Source organism: Lampetra planeri, chromosome 42 (assembly GCF_965212315.1).
Source record: "Lampetra planeri chromosome 42, kcLamPlan1.2.h2, whole genome shotgun sequence".
Taxonomy (NCBI): Eukaryota; Metazoa; Chordata; class Hyperoartia; order Petromyzontiformes; family Petromyzontidae; genus Lampetra; species Lampetra planeri.
In genome coordinates this window covers 1,006,712-1,021,983 of record NC_136148.1, presented here as the reverse complement: position 1 = coordinate 1,021,983, position 15,272 = coordinate 1,006,712, and the positions used below count along the sequence as shown (strand labels likewise).

At 53.6% G+C, this 15,272-nt stretch overlaps 2 protein-coding genes across 2 annotated transcripts in view; one reads left to right on the top strand and one right to left on the bottom strand.

Moving 5' to 3' along the window:
* The first annotated feature begins 2,056 nt into the window (after positions 1-2,056).
* RMDN1 (regulator of microtubule dynamics 1) lies at positions 2,057-9,670 on the top strand. Its single transcript, XM_078613715.1, has 11 exons — positions 2,057-2,384; positions 4,008-4,114; positions 4,721-4,833; positions 5,402-5,498; positions 6,217-6,379; positions 6,689-6,778; positions 6,870-6,925; positions 7,276-7,363; positions 7,481-7,511; positions 8,176-8,309; positions 9,438-9,670. Exons 1-11 carry the CDS (start codon positions 2,283-2,285, stop codon positions 9,495-9,497), a joined length of 1,041 nt encoding a protein of 346 aa, XP_078469841.1. The 5' UTR covers positions 2,057-2,282; the 3' UTR covers positions 9,498-9,670.
* Positions 7,782-15,272, bottom strand: part of LOC144732275 (beta,beta-carotene 15,15'-dioxygenase-like) — a 15,016-nt gene continuing 7,525 nt past the window's right edge. Inside the window, exons 7-11 of the mRNA XM_078613713.1 lie at positions 13,466-13,735; positions 12,634-12,739; positions 12,038-12,132; positions 11,469-11,580; positions 7,782-10,072 (exon numbers count right to left, since the gene is read on the bottom strand). Of these exons, the coding sequence (XP_078469839.1) occupies positions 9,915-10,072; positions 11,469-11,580; positions 12,038-12,132; positions 12,634-12,739; positions 13,466-13,735 (741 nt within the window). The 3' untranslated portion in view covers positions 7,782-9,914. The remainder of the gene's footprint in view (positions 10,073-11,468; positions 11,581-12,037; positions 12,133-12,633; positions 12,740-13,465; positions 13,736-15,272) is intronic.

Here is a 15,272-nt window from a genome sequence, read left to right as displayed (position 1 = left end):
CGAAAGTGTTGCTAGATATAGGGAGAGTGAAATCTGTGTATTCTTTTACAATTTATATTATCTAAACATCATAAATGCTGCAAAATGGGTCCTTTTTCTTATTTTTTTCATATAATAAATGCAATCGATATGGTAGTCATTTGTAATAATTAGTTGACCTTATCGATCAGTTATTTTTGTCGTTGTGCTTGTATCGAATGTGATCGTTCGGACATATCTATATATATCTATATTAGGCCTATAATTACAGGGTCAAATGTCCACACACGTGGCCCTCGTGTTGAGAAGCTCCACCGCGGTTTTGCGAACCCCTTGACGTTGTACATAAGACACGTGGAGTTCACTAAACGTGAGCTATCAACCCGTGCGTGAACGCAGCTCAAGTGACACACAGTATGCACCTGGATGAAACAAAGAAGAAGAGGCATTACAATTTCTGGCAATAAAGCAGGTGGTGTTAATACGTTCAAACACCGAATAGAAACCTTTTTCAACGAATCACGTCTGCATTAACCACACGTTCGTGTGGTGGACATGCAAACAAAACATGCTCTGATAAGATATGGCGATGTCTTTGAAACGGAGTGGTCTACACCAGTGACAGCCTTCTTCAGGGCCTATAGACTCACCAGAGTCAGACCAGAGAACGACAAAAGATGAGAAGCACGCCTTAGGGCGTTCTCACCTGTCTTCGTTGTTTATGCAACTTGATTCCAGGCAAGGCTTAACTCCTCTGAATGTTTACCAAGCCACTGCGCGTGTTATCATTATTGAGGCAGAGCTATGGACAGAGCGTTGAGGTGGACATCATCTTGCCTGCAAGTTGCTTCGGTGACACAATCATCAGATGCAGATAAGGCACGCAGTATTATCTGGATAAGGCACGCAGTATTATCTGGATAATGCACAAGACACACTCATCACTAGCGTCGCCCAGTAGAACAGCAGGAAATACAATTAAATAAGCAGACAAACGCACACGTAACAACTCATCGCATGAACAAATACAATCATTTTTTTTACACGTCCCATCAGCCAAATGGCCTTCTGGGAATGCACAACTTAAGCAGCATTTTAATACACACAATGGACAGGAAGGACACGATCAAAGGGCTCGCATAATGCGTATTTATAATGTACGTTGACTCATTAATACCCCCAACTTTGCGCAAGAGCGCAGAAGTGTGGTCACCACGTCTACGCCTCGATATAAGGAACGAAACAGGTGGGCTTCTCCACAAATCTGTCTGTCGCCTGATGAAGCTAGTTGTAATTACTGGCGAAACGTCGTAGTCAGATTGTAATTGTTGTGGCTTGGCTTTCCAACACACCGGTTAGTGCTGTACTAGTGACGAATTGGCCACGTTCTGTTTACGTGACAACCCTTACTAGTTGGCTGTGCCGGGTGGTGGCGGGTTTAACGACACATTTATATATTCACGCGATCTAACCCCAACAAACCCTCTATTATGGTTAAGCAGCAATGGTTCACAACAAATTCAGTGTCTCATCAACCCCAGTCAATCTCAAAATGCCACGGTGGCTTATGGGATAATGCAAACAGGCGTATTGATTGCATGCTTGTGTTTATTCCTGATTATAAGACGCTCCGGAAAGAAAGACGCACCCTACAAGTAACTTTACAAGTATCTCGTGCCGTACTTAAGAACCCCAAATATCTCGTGCCGTGCCGGCACCCCCCTTGCTCCCGAGTTGTGACGTTGACACCCCACGCCGGGTACTCTTGGACGGCGGAGTCATCCTCGGTGATGCTCGCCACCGGTCCAGGTGCTCGCCACCGGCGTTAGCCGTGAGCGGGAATCTGGGATGGCCGCGTTCGTAGCGGAGCGCGCTAACCACTACACTACCGTTCCCCACACACACACACATACACCAACACACGTAAACACACACACCAACACACGTAAACACCACACACACACAGCCCAACACACACAGCCCAACCCACACAGCCCAACACACACAGCCCAACACACACAGCCCAACACACACAGCCCAACACACGCACACACCAACACACGCACACACGTACACACACACCACACACACGTACACACACACAGCAACACACACACGTACACACACCGACACACCCACAACACACACACCGACACACGTGTGCCCCCTGACCCAATTGGAACCCCGACTCGACCACCCCCGCGCCCTCGAGGCGGACATCGCCCACACTCCTGCCGCTCGCTGTCTCTCGTCTCTCTCGCTGTCTCTCGTCTCGCCGCTCGCTGTCTCTCGCCGCCGCCGCCATGAGTTGGAGCAGCCTCGTGTCGCGGTGCTGTCGGGGGGCTGGAGGAGGCGCGCGGCTCGTGGCGAGGGCGGCCGAGACCCTCCGGCGGCGCCCGGCGCCCGTGAGTGGCCGAGTGCGGGGGGAGACGACGCAGCAGCAACAACAACAACATCAGCAGCAGCAGCAGGAGCAGGAGCGCCCTGAGACCTGCGGCCCTGCGGGGTCCTGCGGCCGGGGAGGGGCAGGGGGGGGCGGTCCCGAGACTCGCGGCTGCGATGTCCTCCACGGACAGGCGGACAGAGCGACAGAGAGACACAGAGAGACAGAGACTCACAGAGACAGAGCCTCACAGAGAGACAGACACAGAGAGAGAGACAGAGATAGACAGAGAGACACAGAGACAGAGAGAAACAGAGACGGGCGGGCGTGCGGATAGCGACGGACCCTCAATAACTCGGGAGAGAGGAGACAGTCGAGACAGACTTGTTACACTCGCTGGCTCTGCTCGCAGTGAGGGGCACCGAGAGCCTGGCTGGAGCACGGTGGAGCAGCACGGTGGAGCATCGCTGCTCCACCCTCCTCCACCTCGTTGTCATTGCCGCTGGCTTGAAACGCGCGGGTCTCCCTACCCAACATGGCGGCGATGTGCAGGTTCACCCACCCCCACCCAACATGGCAGCAGCCTTGCTCTGATTGGCTGTGGTGTTGTCACGTGCTGCCTGGAGATGCTCATTGAGTTTCTCCACCAGTCAGCTGGAGGAGGGAGGCTCATTGAGCCTCCTCCAGGTGACTGGTGGCGTCGTGATGATGGAGCCATCATCCGTGTGCTTCTAAAACTTGGATTGAGCTCGGAGCACACGGCCAGGGAAGCGGCGTTGGTTTAGTCAGAGCCGCATTGGACGTTCAGGCAACTTTCATCGGACAACCGCACATCCACATTGTTTTTGTTGTTACGGTTAAACCCGCCACCACCCGACACAGCCAACTAGGAAGGTTTGCCACGTAAACAGAACGTGCCAATTTGTCACTAGTACAGCATTAGTGTGTAGTGTAGTGCACTAGTACAGCACTAACCGGTGTGTTGGAGAGCAAAGCCACAACATTTACAATCTTAGTACGACGTTTCGCCAGTAATTACAACTAGCTTCATCAGGTGGTCAGCCAGATTTGTGGAGAAATCCACCTGTTCCTTAAATAGAGGGATAGATGTGATGACGTCACTCGTGTTAAACCGCACATCCGTTCACATACAGCTCACCAGCTGCAGCATTACACACAGTGCATGCTGCCAGGTCAAACATACTAACTCCTCCTCCTTGTACTGTGTGTGATGATGAGTGGGGTTTCTGGACGTGTGTGATGATGAGTAGGGTGTCTGGATGTGTGTGATGATGAGTGGGGTGTCTGGACGTGTGTGATGATGAGTAGGGTGTCTGGATGTGTGTGATGATGAGTGGGGTGTCTGGACGTGTGTGGTGATGAGTGGGTTGTCTAGCCGTGTGTGATGATGAGCGGGTTGTCTGGACGTGTGTGGTGATGAGTGGGTTGTCTAGCCGTGTGTGATGATGAGTGGGGTGTCTAGCCGTGTGTGATGATGAGCGGGTTGTCTGGACGTGTGTGATGATGAGTGGGGTGTCTAGCTGTGTGTGATGATGAGTGGGGTGTCTAGCTGTGTGTGATGATGAGCTGGTTGTCTGGACGTGTGTGATGATGAGTGGGGTGTCTGGACGTGTGTCCCTTACAGGGGGCAGCCCGGAGGTTCGAGGGGTCGGTGCCGACGGCCGCCACGTGCAGAGTGTGGGCGACCCCTGCAGGAGCTGCTGCAGCTGTGGGGCTGTCAAGATTGTGCGGGTAAGCAACCCCCGGCGACTTCCACACAACGCCAAACCTTCCAGAGCCCCACCACCGTCCGTCTCGCCTTGTTTGCCACTTACCAACGCAGCTTCTTCACGTTTTCTTATTCGGGTTGTGCCTGCGTGTCCAACGCCGCGAATTCCGACGTTTCGCTGCACGTCCTGGTAGCTTCTTCAGAGGCTCGTGTGCACAGCTGAGTAGCTACGCCACTTGAATTGGGGGGCACCCGTGCCAAGGGACTCGGATGCGCCCGTCACCAACCTGCACTGTCAAACAACGCGCCGCATCACCACGGTCCCCAAGTCCCCAGAAGCTCTGCGTCCACCAGCCGTGGCATTGCGATGGTGCAGAAGCAGGGGGGTGACGAGAACCACTGGGTACGGACATCTCAATGCCGTCGCCACGTAACGCAGGGCCTGTCATCGTGACCGGCCTGCAGCGAGCCTTCCACCCTCCATGTCGCCTCAAAGTGCACCTGAGCCTGGCACAAGCACCGCAGCATTGTCACTTTCACCGAGTGGCGAATGGCAGCAGCTGCGATTGATTCTGTGAAGAGGCCCGAAGGTGTGCGTAGGGCCACGGCGTGCGTGCGTGTCCCAACAGCCCTGGCGTTGTGCGTGGCCTCCGGTGGGCCCTGCTTGGTGGTGTGGCCGGCTGGGCCGGGGTCCAGATGTGGAGGCCTCCTCTTGCGGCCGCCCAAGCCACCAGCGGCTCAGGTGAGCGGGAGACACGGGAGCGGCACGACTCAACCGGGTGGGAACAGTTGTGCAAATCGAACGCAGTGTGGATTCACGTCGCAGCGTTTAAATGCGACCACTTCTCAGGGCGACGTGCTGCAAGTGGGCTCCCCCGTGTGTTTCCACATCTGTGAAGCATCCGGCATGTTCACGCAAGTTTAAGCTGTGTTCACACTCCGGTGATATTTCAAGCGCTGGCCATATTGAGAATACGAAAAATCCCCCGAGAGCCACGACGTTTGTAAATGTGACGTCGCCCTGCGCGTTGCTGGCGGACTGCCCGCCAAGATGTTCAGCGAACGTTTGCTGGCCGGCCAAAACTAAGCCACAGGCCGCTTGCGTCCCGCAGGCCCGCTTGCGTCCCCCGGGCAGGAGGTTGCAGACTCCAGTTCCAAAACACACCTCCGTGTTGACGCCGATTCAGCTCGCGTGCCCATGCTCACCTCCGCCCTCGCCGCGACGACGCCGCCGCCTCGCGCTGCCGGGTTGAGTTCGACCTTTAACCTTCCCTCTGTGTCCGTGCGCTGCGACGACGCCGTGTGTCCAGACTACGCGCTGGAGAAGCTCATCGAGCAGGCGGATTACCTGTACGGCACGCTGGAGTCCGAGAAGCTCTACCTGCTGCTCAAGGAGCAGGCGGACCGGTGACGAGCACAGCGCCGGCGCTCTCTACCGTTGCCACGCACGCGATGGTCCATCGATCTATCGGTTAATGCCGATGCCTGCGCAAATTGCGTTGTGCAAGAGGACGTATCGGTTGCATTTTGGCAATTATTTCGTTTGTGACCAAATCACCGGGAGGGGGGTTGGGGATGCGTCCGCTCCCAGACCTCGGAATTAAAATTAAAATATTTATACCGGAGGAATCCGATTAGCTATAAAGCTCTTTTTCACAGATCTCCAGCTAGAGCGGGTCAGCAAGTTACAACAACAAACAATAGAGGAGTGCAAAGTATAGGTAGCTATGCCAGGTATTCATTTGAGGCTGAGTCGACTTACAGGAGGCCCAGGACCAGTTCAGATAACCATTACTGGCGTTGGTCGTGAACGGCAATTGAACTCGGACCACCGGGTCCATAGCGCAGCACGCTAACCACTACCCCGCTCGCCGCCACACACACACACGTTTGCACGTGCACACACTCACAGCTGCTTCTGTTGCTGTGTAACAAGACAGAAGCAAGGTGGCAGTGACAGAGAGTCGGCGACAGACACGGAGAAAGAGAGAGAGAGAAAGGGTGGCGAGACGGAGAGAGACGGAGACAAGGGGGATTCAGAGAGGTGGAGAGAGACAGAGAGAGACGCACACACAGGGGCACGAGAGTGACGGCGAGAGAGGGCTTGTCGTGGTTTGCGCCCCAGGCTGGACAGCGACGAGGTGCTGTGGCGGTTGGCACGTGCGGCGCGCGACCTGGCCCAGCGGAGCGGCACCACCACGGAGGAGCGACGCCGGCTCACGTACGAGGCCCTGGACGCTGCCAAGAGAGCGCTCGGCAAGAACCCAAGCAGCTTCGCCTGCCACAAGGTGCGGCCTCGGGGCCACTGCTACAGGCGAAAGGAACCGCCAATTGAATTGTAACGTTCTGAAAATCAACGCGCTAGCTTGCCCTTAGCATGCCCGAGTGGCAGCACTTTTGCCAGTTTGTTGCAGTGGTTCACAGTTCAATCCCATGATGCTTTGCGGGTTTGCAATGACGCTTTGTGCTCTTAACAAACGGCATTGATGGACTTTGCGGTTCACGTCTGGCCTAGTGATCTTAGAACGCCAGTTATTGCATTGGTGATGGAATTTTAACTTCGCTGAAGTTTAAATTCCTCTCCCATCTGCGCGCAGTGGTACGCCATCTGCGTGAGCGACGTGGGCGACTTTGAGGGAATCAAGGTGAAGATCGCAAACGCGTTTGTGATAAAGGAGCACTTCCAGGTAAGCCGACGACCCACACGGGGGGGGGCACGAGGCACACCGGCAGACGGGCGCCGCGGCTGACACCCCCTCCTTTCCCTCTCTGCCACAGAAAGCCATCGAGCTGAACCCCAGAGACCCCACGTCGCTCCACCTCATGGGATTATGGTGAGACGCATCCTCCGTGTAGATTTGAACAGACCGTTGCGGCAAGTGCTGTTGAGTTCTATAACAGGCAATGATTATCACTGCTAAAAAACAATTTACGCTTACTTCACGTGAAATTCCAAAAGCAGACCCCCTACGGTTATGGTGAAGGCTCAGTAATGACGTACCTCTGTCCATGAGCTAATCTGCCCATATGCCTGTTCTTCAATCTGTCAACCCATCTGTCCATCCGTCCCTTCATCCATCAATCTGTTCATCGTTCCACCCCTTTGTGCATCCATCCATCCATCAATAACGTCCATCTGTGCGTTCCTCCGTCCATCCGCCCGTGTGCGCGCACAACACCCCAGGTGCTTCACGTTTGCCGAGATGCCGTGGTACCAGCGGCGGATCGCCGCCGTGCTGTTCGCCTCCCCCCCCAGCGCCACCTTCTACGAGGTAGCGGCCGCGACGCGGCGCCGGCGGTTTGCGAGAAGCCTCGCGGCTTTCCCGTCGGTGTGCCGCACGTGGAGGGAGGGCCGCGTGTGACGCGATGTCCCCCGCTCTGTTTTCCAGGCACTCGACTATTTCAGCAAAGCCGAGCAAGGTACCGCCGCACCTCGCTACATTCATGAGACGAGGAAGAGCCCTGTGGTTTAGAGCCCTGTGGTATTTGTACTGGGGACGTAACAGTTTTGCCTGGGGTGCAAATGGTTTGTTGTGATTTGAGGTGATGAATTTATTCAAGATGTATTGTTTAGCGATGCGGAGAATGTAGCCCCTGTCATGGCTGCAGGGTGCATGATAACCCACCTGCGTACGTCTACGGATACAAAAAAATGTAATTTCACGGATAAATTCGAGGCACGAATCATACTTGTAAGAATCGATTTTAATTGGTGAATCATTATACGCCGAGTTTTTATTGACACTGCCAGAAAACCAAAGTATGAGATAACACCCCACGTAAATGAAGCACGCAAAACTCCCTGCGATTTGCCAGTTTTGTAACGGACGTCAAATATGAACTGAACAGTCAACATATTAGTGGCCGTCCGTTCATGCCCGTCAACTTTTCACGTCAAGTTGTGTTGCTATTTGGGACTTACCCCTTTGCTAATCAAACGATTGCCCCAATACTTGGGAGGCACAAACCCGGTGACTTCCATAACCGCTGCCTAAACGCACGTTGGAACGTGTCGGGGAGAGTCCCTGCGTGGGGGCGCATGGCTTGTTTGCCAACCGACCCCACGTTGGCCGTTCTGTCCCAGTGGAGCCCAGCTTCTACAGCAAGAACCTGCTGATGCTGGGGAAGACGCAGCTGCGCCTGGGGAACGTGCGCGGGGCGCTGCTGTGGCTCACCAAGGCGCGCGACTTCCCGGCTCGTACCGACGAGGATGCCCAGGTTGGGGGCGCGTGTGTGTCTCTTTGTCACGACGGAAGTTTTGTTTTTAAAGTTTAATCATTTTCCCCCACGTTGTATCCTGTCTGTCGCTCTCGGCGTCGCCATCACGAGTCGGAGAATCCATTCGGGACTCCCACAGAGCAGCGCGACCCTTCGTGTTAAGAGAAAGGCCCCGCGGAATTGGACATTGCAGAACCGCGTCTGAGATCCCTCCAAGCGAGCGAGGGGGGGGGGGGATCAGCACTTTACGCATCTACCCTGCCGAAGAGAATCACGTCCGTCACGTCCATCACGTTCGTCACGTGACAGACGAAACGGATATTTTAATCCTTACGGCTGGAATTTAGCCAAATCAGGAGCGGAACCAAATTGACCTTTGTGCTTTTTTTTCACGTGCAATTGTCCCGAGAGTGGGCTGAGAGCATGTCTCCACTTGACAAAGCACAACGACATGGACCAATCACAACGACGTGAGACTGTGTGTGTTTTCGCTGAGAGTGCTATGAGAATAATGGGCCATTGTGTGAAATGTCATGGTTTGTATCTTTATTCTTTCCAGGCAAAGGTGCTCCTGATGAATGTGTTGAGTTTTTTTTTCTCTACTCCGATGCCCGTCTGTGATTCTTCACGCGAATATTTTTGCCTCCCGTGTCAAGTCATTGGTGACCGGGCTGAGACCATCAACTGTGGCTACACTTGGTTGCCTAGTTTAATCACAACGCGGTCAATGTGAGGCCTACGAATCTCTATGTGAGTTTATGGGTCTCTCCGTGAATCTGTTAGTCTCTATGCGAGCCTGCGGTTTTATGCGTGCGTCTACGGGTCGAAATGTCAAGCCATTGGTGACCCGGCTGAGATGATCAACTCACCGCACTCGAGAACGATGGACCGTACTGTAAACCACTGTAGCCTGCGCTCCTTCGACGGAGGAGGAACGGCAAAAACTACACCACCTCTCTTCCGAAGCCCTCTCATCGTGACCAGCAGCCGAGCTCGACATTGGCATCGAGCTCCTGCGCGTATCGCCATCACAACGCAGTAATAGAATTGAACCTGAGAATGCAGATTAATCGCGCGTGCCGCAGGCACTGACGCTCTCCCGCCCGCCCGCCCTCCCGCCTGCCCCAGGTGCAGAAGGAGGCCGTTGAGTTGCTCAAATCGTGCACTGGCAAGGGGGAGCGCAAGTAGCTGGCGCCGGGGGAGTGTGCTTCGGCAGTGCCGTGGCGTGGCAAGGCTCCTCTGCCGCACTCGTCGGATGAAGACGACGCCGTTGCTTCCGAGTGAAGAACGTTTGCGCGACGTAATTGTAGTCGCTGAGGATTTTTGTAGCGATCGGTGAGAATAAAAACGCAAAAAAGCGACTGTGATCTTTGTCGGGTTTGGTGTCTCGCTGCCTAGTTGAGCTCTAACCACTTCTCGCTTGGGCCGCCACGATATGGGGATACGAGGAGATATCATGCGATATAACGTCCAACATATTCGTGTCGGCCGTTTTGCTAAATGTTGTTCGTTTCATTGAGATTATTGTACCGCCTAGCGAATGGAACGGTTGTTGCTTGGTGCTGCAGTCGTACTGAGAGAGGCAGGCAGGGGGAGGAGTGGTCGCTAGGCGGAGTGGTCGGGGATGAAGATGCCGTGCATGTCCATCGGGAGCAAGGAGGGGGTGCGAGCGCGGCCCAGCTCCTTCATCTCGCGAGCGTCGATCACCACGATGTCCACGCCCCGCGCAGCGTCGTGCGACGCCGTCACGCACAGCAGCACGCCTGCAACACCGTCGCAACACCGTCATCACGCACCATCGCATCGCACCGCCGCATCGCACCGTCGCGCAGCAACGCACGGCGCACCTCGGCCACGGCGCAACACTCACGTCACGCCGTCGTCGTCACACCGTCACCACGTAACGTCGCACCGCAGCAGCACACTACGCCATCACGCAACAGCACGGCCGAACGCGCACGTCGCAGCACTCCATCGCGAGGCATCTTACCGTCACACACCCTCCATTCGCCCACAGCAGCACGTTTCACACAAGTATACGTCCATACGGTCGCGCATATTCACAGAGGTGTATGCCCACACACCCACACAGTCACACCTACATACAGGTGTATACGCACTCACCCACGCAGTCGCACAAATAATGTTGAGAGCAATAAACATGGAATTTTCAGCTTTTCAACTGAAAAACGATGGAAGTTCAGCGTGCTAAATGGTTGAGCACACTGAACTTGCAATCCAGAGGTCTGTCGTTAAGATTCCAACTCTGAAACAATGGGGCAAGTTTCTTAAATCCCCTCTCCCCCCTGCTCTCTGTCTACCCAGCAGGAGCACGAATGGGCACGCCACAGTGAGTGAGTCGATCGGCAGGTCGCACTTGGCGGCGGTAAGGTTTGGGTCTGGCCCATCTCTTCCGACACATCTGGTCAGAGTGTAAGAGAAGACCACTTGCCCTCTTTAGCTCCTTCTGTTGGAGGTTATTTCGCAAGCAGTGGCACGAGCGATACATTTAAGGCTTCCACATTTACCTCTGGAGCTGAGAAGCGAAGACAAATATACTACGTGGAGACTTGGGCTACCGTGCGGTTTGTACATTTGCGAATGCCGGTCGGTGGACTCGTTACTAAGGTTACATTGGAGTCTGTTACCGGTTCTTGAATTTAGGAACCGATAACCAATTCTGAAAAATGGTTCCTGGTTTTGCGTTTAACAACGCTAGTTTATACCCACTCACCCACATAGACACGCACAGTCACACCAAGACATTTCCCCCATATAGCCTGAACAGACTTGGGACAAGTAAGGTTGGCGAGCAACTATTAAGGTCGACACGGGACACGGGTAAGTGAGTGACCAGCACCACACCCGGTCTATGGTGTTGTTTTCACACCACACCAGGTGGTCATTTAAGGCCACGTCGACCTAGGAGTGATCTAGGACCTGTTCAAATATTCAATACTGGTATTGGTCATGAGCGAGCATTGGACTGGGGCCACGGGGTTACTGGCGCAGTGCGCTAACCACTGCACTACCGTTTCCCCATACACAGCCTCACAGTCACACACAGGTGTTTACCCGCACCCCCAGCGCAGTCACGCCCACACACGCGGACACATGGAGCCGAGTAGCAGTAGCGGGGCTGCAGGGGCCGTCACTGACCGTCATCCTCCGCTGAGGCGTCGGGGCTGGCCACGAACACGGGCTCCCCGCACCACCCGTTGTCCGCCTCCCAGAGCCGCGTCTCGCGAGTCTCCAGGTCCAGCTTCACCATCTGCGGGACGACCAGAGCACAGCACCTGCTCTCGGTGTGTCCGTGTGTGTGCCGCTCCCAGTGGGGAGCACAGGCGGTCCCCATCCACCGGTCACCTTGAGTAATCCACGACACCCGCATCTGTCCCACAGCCTCCTGCCAGCGAGCCCTCCACGATTCACTTCGCAAGCTTTCTAAATCAACATCAGCACTGGAGAGGCAAATGTGCGGTGCTGGCCACACCACCCCCTCGTGTCATGTGCAGGCCTTAACAAGGTCGGCTAGAATGAGGATCTGCGTCTATTTACGGGTGTATGTGTGCACGTGTGAACGTTGTACATATGAGCATGTGCTTCCACACGTATTTCTTGTGCGTGTGTGTGAAGTATTCACAATGCACGAGCGCTGTCCGTGGTGCTGAACTCACTTGACTGGCCATGGTGCTGAACTTTATCTCACATACACACACTCGCCTTACTCTTTTGCTGGTGATTGCGCCGTCAAACTGGATCGCGAACAGGTACCGGTACTTCTTCCCACGGTAGCGGGGGTTGATGCAGGGAAGGTCAATGTCTGCAGGAGAGAGAGGAGAGGGATAACGAGAAAGTTGGGAAGGAACAGCAACAGAGCACTATTAACGTTCTAATAGATAGAAGATTTAACACGAATCTTTGAGCTATGTTACAAGAGCTTGGGGAAACAAAGTCCATGGGAGGGAATGAAAAGTTGAGAAGTGCAAGGGCAGACGCAGAAAGATAATTGTAGTGACCTGTCGTGTGGTGGTTGAAATCAGTGTCGATGAGACTAAACAGTCAATTGACTGAAGTTCACGGGAACAGTAACCATGTTAGTAGTGATTGAGGAGTAACTACAAGGCCACTGACCGCTAGTAAGTGAGTGAGTGACAGGAGTGGATCATCGAGCGCTGGATCACCAATTGCCCTGACTGCTGCTCTATCTTGAAATCTACTGGGTGTAGCAGTGAGCTCGGGGCTGGGTGCTCCACCCCAGATGTGACCGCAGCATTGCGGTGAGATTGAGGGTGGAGCTGGCGATGCAGAGCGGAGAACTCGCCAGGGAAGAGTTCCTCGGGGATGCATTCGATCTTTCCCTTCTTCTGCAGCAGTGCCTGGGCCGTGGTTCCGCTCATCGTCACCAGGTTCGATCCCAACTCCGCTCCCTGTGCACGGAATAACAAAAGAAAACGGCCGCTTGACGCCGCCAACCCACAAACTTGCAGATACACACAGATACACAACAAAGATCCCCACATATAGCCTTAATACAGACTGTTAGAGAAAGTGCTGTCAGCAAGCACCTATGAAAGGGCCAGCACACAAAGTTACAGCACTACACCTGTCCACCTTTGTCTTCCCAGTGCTGATGTTTATACAGATCCAGAAACATAAGATGCAGATACATAACGATAGGTACAGAGGCACATTGATGCACACAACAGATTCATAAACAGACACAGATTCACAAACGAACACAAGCCCGTAGAGAGACACATTCGGACACAAAAACATCTGCACATTATACACATACAAACACATACACACACACGAATACACACAGATAAAAACAAAGACGGCCCCGTATAGCCTCAACAGACTGTTGGGGAAAGTGCTGCGAGCGGGCACCTACTGATGCTAGCACGGTGGGGACGACCGTCTCGTGTTCACCACGTGCCGCATTGTGGCTCTTGAAATATTTGAGGTTTTTTTTTTTGCTTAAACCAAATTCTAAAATAAAATGTAAATGCCCCTTTTTGTTATTTCGTTTGCCCACCCCCCGTCCTGGGCGCTCGCCCGAGGAGGGTCCTCCTGCCGCCCCGTGACCTCACCTGCCGCCCCGTGACCTCACCTGGCGCCCCGTGACCTCACCTGCCGCCCCGTGACCTCACCTGTCGCGGGCCCAGCGGGAGCACGTAGCGCAAGCCCCTGCAGGAGATGGGGGGTCCCCCGGTGTTCCCGACCACTGCGTTGGGCCCCCTGAAGAAGAAGGCGGAGTAGAGTTGATCCGTGCTGTAGGCCATCACGTCCACCACGAGGTGTTGGCCCTCGTCGTCCTCGTAGGCGTTGGCGTGGTGGTAGACCACCATGGGCCCCGCGTAGTACTGGGGTGCCTGGGCACCGCGATCCGACCCCGAGCGGTCCAGCACGTGGATGTAGGTCTGCGGCAATGGGCGTCTCTGTACGTTAGCGATGTCGACAATCTTGCGACGGGGAGAGAGTCATTTACCCAAAGTCTTCTCAAGCGCAAACACACGCACAACACAACAAACACACGCACAACACAACACACAACACAAACACGCACAACACCACACAAACACGCACAACACAACACAAACACGCACAACACAACACACAACACAAACACGCACAACACACAACACAAACACGCACAACACCACACAAACACGCACAACACAACAAACACACGCACAATACAACACACGCACACAAACACGCACAACACCACACAAACACGCACAACACAACACACAAACACGCACAACACAACAAACACACGCACAACTTAACAAACACACGCACAACTTAACAAACACACGCACAACGCACAAACACACGCACAACGCACAAACACACAACACACACGCACAACTTAACAAACACACGCACAACGCACAAACACACGCACAACGCACAAACACACAACACACACTAACACGCACAACACGCACAACACGCACAAACGCCTTGGGCGTGCGAGGCTGCGTGTTGGCCAGTAGATGGCAGTGCAGCATAACCCCTTGGTGGCGAGTTGTGTTCGTTACAGGTACTCAAGCGGATTAAAAGCGGTTAAAATGAATATATTTTCAAATTTCGTGTTTTTCTTTAACCTAACACATAATGTTCATTGCGGGCAGAGAGATGTGTTTGAATCCCTTGAAACACGTCTGCTGTTATTGCTTGCAACTGCTGCTGCTGTTCTGATACTACTGGTGCCCAGTCTGCTACTACTCATGTAGCTGCTGCTACGACCGGTGCTACTGATGGTGCTACTGATGGTGCTGCTGCAGCTACTGCTGCAGCTGCTGCTGCTGCAGCTGCTGATGCTACTACTATTGACGCTACCGCTACTATTTGTTGCGAGCGCTTTTGACGATCCGATCCGAGTGTTGGTACTGCTGCTGCTGCTGCCAGTGGGATTGCTGGGTGCTGCTACTGCTGCTGTCATAGCTGTCAACCCACAACGGTTTACCCCGTATCCTTGTGCAGGGAAATCGAGTTTTCAGGTCCATACGGCGTACAGCCGTTTCAGTGCGGGCAACAAAACATAATTTGTCTATTTGTTTGTGTTTCCCCCTCGTGATGGAACTTTGTAGGATGAACGTTGAGATTTGTAAGGGGCACGGGGTGACCAGTCAGGTCTGAACTGGTGTGTAATAAGGTAGGGCACTGGTTAGGGGTTGACAAGTATATAGTAGTGTATAGAAGTGTAGTGTATAGGCGTGTATAGTAGTGTAGTGTATAGTAGAGTAGTGTATAGAGTAGTGTATAGTAGTATATAGTAGTGTAGTGTATAGTGTAGTGTATAGTGGTGTATAGTAGTGTAGTGTATAGTAGGGTAGTGTATAGAGTAGTGTATAGTAGTATAGTGTAGTGTATAGTAGTGTATAGTAGTGTAGTGTATAGAGTAGTGTATAGTGTAGTGTATAGTCGTGTAGTGTTTATCCCTTGTGA

Coding starts and splice junctions, on each gene's coding strand:
- RMDN1 (XM_078613715.1), top strand. CDS start 2,283: ATGAGTTGGAGCAGCCTCGTGTCGCGGTGCTGTCGGGGGGCTGGAGGA. Junction 5,499..6,216: donor CTCAAGGAGCAGGCGGACCG/GTGACGAGCACA, acceptor TTTGCGCCCCAG/GCTGGACAGCGACGAGGTGC. Junction 6,380..6,688: donor GCAGCTTCGCCTGCCACAAG/GTGCGGCCTCGG, acceptor ATCTGCGCGCAG/TGGTACGCCATCTGCGTGAG.